At 50.0% G+C, this 7,742-nt stretch overlaps 1 protein-coding gene across 1 annotated transcript; it reads right to left on the bottom strand.

The window, feature by feature from the left end:
* Window positions 1-2,206: 2,206 nt before the first annotated feature.
* On the bottom strand, window positions 2,207-4,328 carry EMH_0052440 (uncharacterized protein; the record flags this gene model as incomplete). Its single annotated transcript, XM_013496877.1, is given in 6 exon segments — window positions 2,207-2,284; window positions 2,511-2,906; window positions 3,257-3,561; window positions 3,681-4,125; window positions 4,129-4,137; window positions 4,311-4,328. Coding segments are annotated over 6 exon segments (1,251 nt in total).
* Between the last annotated feature and the right edge of the window lie 3,414 nt (window positions 4,329-7,742).

Here is a 7,742-nt window from a genome sequence, read left to right as displayed (position 1 = left end):
GCTACAAGGTGGGGCTCGGTTCCGTTGCAGGGACATTGAACTCTGCTCCTCCTACAGATAGCCAACCCAAGCCCGCAGTGTTGCTAGCAACGAAGAAACGAAACATTTCGTTTATGAAATGCACTGGATATCATCAACCGTCGAAGCAAAAATAAAGAAGGTGGCCTCGTAAGGGCTTAATTGGATGGGCAGGCACTAGACGCTTCATCGGACGAGCAGGCACTACAAAGTAATGCCGCGGGTGTCAACAGGGCATGGAAGAGTAGGAAATACTTCTTCCTGAAAATATGAAATTGAACATTCTCAAAACAATAGAGCAAACTTTTTTTAAATCAATACTATTTGGATAGAGGAGTAGGCATTTAGAACGCTTACACACCAGTAAATGCCCAATGCCCTGTATGACTTATTTCTGACAGGGTGAATGGCCTAAGATAGAGAGTAGAAAAAATGATACGTTTTGAAATGATGAAAGGACGCACGAAAACAATTTCACGCACGTAAGTGAAGTCTATGAAGGTTCAACAATAATGTTCTGGCTGGATAGGATTAGAGCCGACGTCGGTAACGTCCCTTCGCGACCCCCGGTATAACGCTTGCTCTCTGGCCTTAATCAACTACAGCAGCGAGCTTTATAGGTATTCTCATTCAGTAACTGCCAAGCTCGACCATCTGCCGGTTAATATGGCTAGAAGAAAAGGGCGAAAGACGAACATTGGTGTCCCTGTCCGCCTAGTGAGGCAAAGCCAGAACACAGGCGAGATGTTTCAGGGCGGGAAAAGTACGTAGCAGCCTTGGATGCAACGATCAGCTGTGAAACGCTCACCTGAAGGTGATGCCGCTTGCATCTGCGCAAGTCTGCAAAGTCCATATATCAGTCCCTGAAGAATACTGCCTGTTCGCAGCTCACTCAGGATTCACACAGAATTGCTAGCGCATCAATTAAAGATCTTAACAAAACAGGCAGAAGCCAGTTCTACCGCGCAGTTCCTTGCATGCCACAAACAGTCATGCAAAGAGAACGAAGCTGTTCTCCGCACACCCTGTTGTACCTGAAAACAAAAACGCCTAAACAGGTCTCTAAGCAAACGGACTTAGAGACCCCCACACGATCATTTGTTTCGTTAGAAGCCTGGCCACATCTGAAAGAAATGGCAAGGTCCTCGTTTTCGCTGACAAGCAGGACATGTACCTGCACTGTGTTGCGCATACGAACAACCAGCAGAGCCCCTCCCGGTTTCAGGTTTTTACTGCGAGAGCTGCAGATTTAACTTGGCTGCTTCTGTGCAGCCCATGCATTCTACAAAAAAGAGCTTGCACCCGGCAGAATGTGACTTCGCTGTGGTATGTTTCGTGGCGATCGAAGCACACCATAGCCCATTTAGTAAACATCAAACGTATTTCAAGCCAAAGGATGCAACTCCTGGAACGGCGTAACATATGCGTGCGACATTGGCCACCTTCTACGGAGCAAAGAGGTCTCGTAAGCGGCGCACTGATGCTAACTCCAGAGCAATCAGCTAGCCACTAAATACGCGCAGAGATACTTTAAACGGTTGTTCATTGTACTTTTAAACCTTCTGAAGCACAACCGTACGCCTAGACCCAAAGCACGCTGCACAAGTCATGCACGAACTCCGCCATTTGGTGGACCTCCCTTAAAAGCTTGTTCACCGGCCGGAGCTCAACCTAACGTGTCCATGTCAGCTTGTCGAACTGGGAGGCAGAGTTGCCATGAGGCATATAAATTGGAGCGACTTATAGAGTCGTCCATGATGTTCGTTGGTGCGTCAACAATTCTCTCCGTGGAAGCTCTGTGTCCTTCTGAAAAGACTAGCGTGNGTCCTACGCTTGAAACCAACAGAAGCTTTCCGTTCTTTAGCTACAGTACAGACTTCCAATAATAAACGCCTAATAGGAGCCGCTGCGATATTCTTATTATTTTTTCTGAGTGGTTAATGCAAAAGACTGGCCTAAGCGTATGCCTAGCTCCTAATGCTTGTTGTGCTCAGCATTGTTCGTTTTTTGCATCAATACTGCCTACGGCTGCACGCGCTCTCAAGCTCCAAAAACAGAGGTTGCATAGTTGGCAACGAAAAGAGCCGACCATAGGGAACGAACGCATATATGCAGCCCACTAAAGGCTGGCAGACTGTTCTGTGTGAATAGTCCACTGTGCTTCCATCAACTGCGCCTCGATTCAAAGCTAGGCATCATTGGGACTGCTGCCACTCTTTATCATCAGCCATGAAATGTGCCCATGGTCCTCTTCTGAAGGCTGGAACTGCAGGTGTGCAGAAAAGCATTTGCTTCAACGGAACCAATGCTGACGGTGGAGGGCGCGCGCCACATTTATAAAACTCCAAAGTATTTTGCAATAAATGAGCCAACAGCACATTCTGCCTCCCTCTCCCTAGCGGAACAGTAGATGCAATCGGACCCGCATAAACCGGAAGTGCGTCAATGAGCAGTTGCCACCATTCTGAGCGTTTGGCGGCGGCTCCTAGTACCTCGCTGGCCGCGAATATTGCATCCACCATCACCAGGGCAAGACCCAACCTCTCCACAATAGAGTTAGGTTTCCCATCGTCGATCGTCCCCACCGGATGATGAACAGCAAACTCGACAAGGTGCTCGAGATGTTTTATGAGTCTCAGTAGATCGTCCGCTCCCAGCACAGGCTTCTTAAGCAGTTCTTTAATCCCCAGCAGTGCTCTGCCTTCAGATAACGTCCACCGACGAAACAGCTTCCACCGTTTTAGGATTATCCCTCTCACCAAAGCATTCGGTGAGACACTTGGGAGCCTGAAGAAGGGATGTGATGTGAAGTCTACTTCGCGCAGACCCTCCTGCGACTCTGAGTTACCTGAGAGAGGGGTAGATGCGAGAACCAAGGCTGGCCTTCCCTAGCGAACAATTCGATGGACACGGCACACAATCNGACACGGCACACAATCGCTCAGCTATACGCACTCCAAATGCAAGTATATGATGAAAAAGGAATGGCAAACGGAGACAATCTAATGTGGACAGTTGCTTTTGCAGGGTATGCTGTGCGACACTGTGCATCTGATTGCACACATGGGAAGGGTCTGAGATCTGATTGCAGATCTCAGACCCTTCCCATGTGTTTCTGGCCAGTCTGCATTTGTGTGCTCGCCGTTGTTTCTGGCTTCACGGAACCACTAGCTGCTCTCCGTCTCTTATGTCTAAGGAACGGTCGGACCGGTGCACTACAACACGTACGACAGCGCACCTGCAAATTGGAAATCTCGCTACCCAAGAGCATATAGGCACCCTTGGTGCCCGGTTGGCCGACTATGTACTTGAACAACAACGTCTTTTTACTCGCCGTTTGCGCAGCCAACAAATGCTCCCTTAGCTGCGTAACTGCGTCTCGAGGGAAACTCTGTACGTCTGAAGCCGGAGATGTTATGCCTACGGAGGACTTGCTGCACTGCAGCGACCCTTCAACTGGTGAAGCGCTACCGGCGGTACCCTCTTCTGGCAAATGTTGTGCCACTGCAGTATGCCCGGAGCTCCCGGGCACATCAGTAGGCCCTGCAACGGCGGACTCGCTTGTGGAGACCGACTTTGACAGCTCTTCGTCGTCTAAAAANCCTCCGCGAGTGTCTGCTCAACATACTGCAAGATTGACTGTCGGAGCTCTTCAGCAGCACCTCCCGTTTGTGTAGGCGCTACTGAGCGGTCTACAACATCTGATGGAATGCGTGAGGTCTCAAGTTGTTCCCCTAGCACTTCCTTCTTCTTTTTCTTAGGCGGTTCCCCATACACACTCCACCCTGCTGGCGCATCTGCCCCTGACGGTTCGGCAGATATTCCACGACGGCCGGTGGCTATGCCTGATTCGGATCCTTCAGCTCCGCATGCTTCTTGGACGAGGCTTCCACTCCCATGCTTTTTCGTTGCTTGTTCTCCAGCCAATCTTCGACCCGTGTGCTTTGGTAGGGCCTGCCGACTCAGAGCGACGCAATGGGACACCAGGAAGAGGATTGCAAAGATAGAAGAAAATGCAGCGATGGTCAAACCAATACGGCCGTTGTGGCGCTTGGGGTATAAGGAGCTGGGCGAACCTCCGTCTAGATCTTCGCGTGGTTGCTTGTTNAGCCCAGAAGTCTGACATGGATTGTTAGTTACGCTGTAGTTTCAACCACCATATATTGGTTTTGTTGGGGGTTCGAGGAAACTACTAGCCCAACAGAAGTATCCAACCCGCTTTATGTCGCTTCCGGGGAGGGTTCAGCGGACGCACTTCAAAGAGTGCTCAATCAAGAAAGCGATAAACTCACGTTTTTGAAGTTGCTCATAGCCGGTTAAAAAGAAGGGGAGAGACCTCGTGAGGAGACGTCGTCAGCGAGATCGCAGTGCGCGTAATATTCATTGACCTGTATTCCGAACTTCAAAAAATGCCTGTATCTCCCAAAATCCAAACAGGATCCAGTTCCAGGGCAGCATTACAGGGATTCCTGGAGAATTCATCTTATACGGGACGCTTATCCGTTCGTGCTACTGCGCAATGTGCGAGTGTCTGGGACTCGGTTCGGTTCGATGCGTCGAAGTTGCTGCTTTCCTGATGGAGACAGGAGGCAGGAGAAGCCCTCAGTCTTGGGTGCAGAGAACACTGCGAGCTCGTATAAGAACAGTAATATTTGCAGTGCAATATATTCTTGAAGTCATCCGATACAACAGCGGAAATAAGGAGGGGTGGGATCGTAAACCTTTGGCTGGTCCAGCCAGGCTTACGCTGGTCCAGCCGATCGAGCAAACTCCGCTCGCGTAGGATGGACTGGCAAAATGCCCAGCTCGCGTAGCATGGACCGGCAACGTGAGCAGGAAAAATTAATAGGGTTGCAAGCATTTGGCAATCCGGCACTGGAAAAGCAGTTTAGTGTATTGCCGGCAGTGCAGGTTGAGTGTAATGCCCTGATGTCCCACGGGGCTATAAAGGACGAAACGGATGAAATCACCTGAGCACGGTTCAAAAACGAGAATTTCTGTTTGTAGGGTGGAGTTATTGAAGTTTCAACCAGCAAGGGTATCGACCAGCACGGGTATCCGTAGACGCAAACCAGCTAGTCGACAGCCCGCCTGGATACCTAGGGTGGTGAAATCCTCTCTAGACATGCCCGAATAGCAAGGACGAAAGGACCTGAACGAGGTACGGTGTAGTTGGGAGACCTGGCATATGCAACAACCGGTNTTCCAAGGTAAAAGCGCGAGGGACGAGGTTCTGTTGGGTGTTGTGCCTTTCACCCGACGACGCCCTTCAGGACCGATGAGGGGACAGCTCCCGGGTGAAGACAACCGCTGCTGCAGCTGCTCAGCAGCGACTACCTACAGGTAGTCGCGGCTGGGCTGATGCAGATGGGCGCCCATCTGCATCATTTTTCTCATTTTGCCATGGTCGTCTCCAACTGGAAGCTATCGACCAACGTAATTATGGTGGTAACTAAGAAAGGCAAAAGCTCATCTAACAGGCAAGTCTATAACGACAACTAATGTAATGAAACTGGCACGTTTTAGTGCGGCCGCACTGCATTGAGGGCAGCAGCCTTGCGACGACCGAGCATCATGTACGCTGTTCAGGCGACTAAGCTTCGTCTCTGCAGGTAGGACACGTTTTGGTGGCGTTGCTACGAAATCTCTCGATCTTAGCTGAGAAAACGAGCGGGTTGCAATACAACCAAATTGCTCAGCCCAAGATGCTCACTGCTGGCCTATCCTCCAGGCTTCCTGGCAACAGCTGTAAAGAGATTCCCCCCTTTTAGCCGAGTACTGCCGTGAGCTGTAACATATTCGAAATAACTAAGGTAAAGGGTTTCTCAAGACGGAGCTGACCCCCTTGTGGCCCTGGACACAGCGGTCCAATGACCTGGGATTGATGGGGAAAGGAGCATCCCCTTCATGAGTTGCAGCACACCTTGGTACAATGCGGCCCCGAATACAGCGCCGCCTCGAGTGGAAGCTTATCCAAGCTTCAGTTGATGAGTGCACTTACCATGTAGGCAATTGTTACACGCTTGGCTTTCCCTCAGTAGCCAACCTGCACGCAAGGAGAAAGCAATGTACCAACTTCTGTCAGACGGCAGTACAGCAGTTCTGTGTTTGTTGACTCCATTGAAGCTCGGGAGGACCAGCAAGGGCTGAGGATTGCCGTGACACTGGGCGCTCCGACAAGCCCAGATCAAACATTATTGGTTCGTTTCTCCAGTTTCGTAAGTCCTTGAACACTGCATTCAGTAGACAGTGTCGCCCCAATGGCAGCGTAGCAGTATACCAGGCATCCTGACACATACTTCTTGAATCTGGAGGGCTACGATCTCATTTGTGCCCCCTATCAGCATGTTAGCCCGTTTGAGTCTTTTCTTCAAAACAGGTATTTGTTGCGAGTAATGGACGACACTCTCTCCCATTGACTGGAANGTTTGAGTCTTTTCTTCAAAACAGGTATTTGTTGCGAGTAATGGACGACACTCTCTCCCATTGACTGGAAAGGGCATGAAGCATTTTTGAACTTACGAACCATCCGTATTTGAGGCACACTACGTGTATAAGAAGCATGAGCACAAAACGATTTTTCTTGATCGTTTGATGTGTTCGGTGTTTCTTCTGATCTGCCTTTTTATTTGAGGTGCTTGTGGTGGTGTATTTTACTGAGAAGTACATGTTTGATAGGCAAAGGATTTCGAAGGAACAATTGATCTGTTGCCTAAATGGAGAAAATCATGACCACGATATGTCGAGATGCCGACCATCCCAGGCTGGTTGCAACTCCACGTTGGTAAACATAGTTTTGTGGTATCTGTTCTGTTCCGTGACAACGGTTATTTGCACGTCATTGTTTTTACGTCACTGACTCTAGGGACCTAACCCACTGTGCGAGTAATCGCTGCACGTGGGCGCACTTCAGGAGACGAGACCTTGTTCTAAACAGCTGTCAAAGCAAAGCTGATTCTGCCGCTCGCCGCCACAGGTACTCAACGGTAGCGTTGGACAAACCATGGGCCAACAGTCTACGTTAACTGCCTATACGGCACAACGGAATTTGTTCTGTAGCGCCGCTGACAAAAAGTTGGTGCCCACCTTGCGCAGCGTTCGGCCATGGGCGTAAGGGAGGAAGCTTCTCGCGCACTAAGCTGGCAAATGCGCTGTTAGCCGCCTAGTACGGAACACAGGGCCTATGAATTTTGTCCTGATGCTAGTTCCGTGAATTATCCTAACACATCTTTTTCTGGGAAGAAGAGACCAAGAGTGATGGCGAATTGTGCCAGCACCCCTGATTCTTTTCTAAAGGCACTACCAGTTAACAGGCAAATCCACCAGCAAGCCGAAGATTCAACCACTAAGCGGCAGGACACCCGTCAGCTAGCTAAATAGGCCCGCTCGCGTTCTCTGTGCTAGTGCACTACCGGTTTTAACAGCCTAAAGCGCGCCATGCCCGTCAGTCTAGAGCACAATACAGACGCTGTACACGGAGTCCCCCACTTCGGTTGTCCCAACAAAATGGCTGTCCTGCCGAAGCACAACCTAACGTGGCTGGCCTTGCTGTTAGAATTGAACAGCAGAGGTGCACGGTGGCATGTGCACGCGAGCAAAACAAACGATTTCCGTACAGTCGTTCATGAAGTTTGGCAATGCTCTAAACACTTCTCTTAGAGGGAGCTCCGTGTGTCTCCGAGCAGACAGCTGCGTCGTCTACAGTAGAATACTATGCTAGAATA

The sequence above is a fragment of the Eimeria mitis genome, genomic scaffold (genome assembly GCF_000499745.2).
Source record: "Eimeria mitis Houghton genomic scaffold, Emh_scaff2352, whole genome shotgun sequence".
Taxonomy (NCBI): Eukaryota; Apicomplexa; class Conoidasida; order Eucoccidiorida; family Eimeriidae; genus Eimeria; species Eimeria mitis.
Note: the sequence above shows the minus strand (reverse complement) of the source record. Positions and strands in the feature narration are given on the sequence as shown.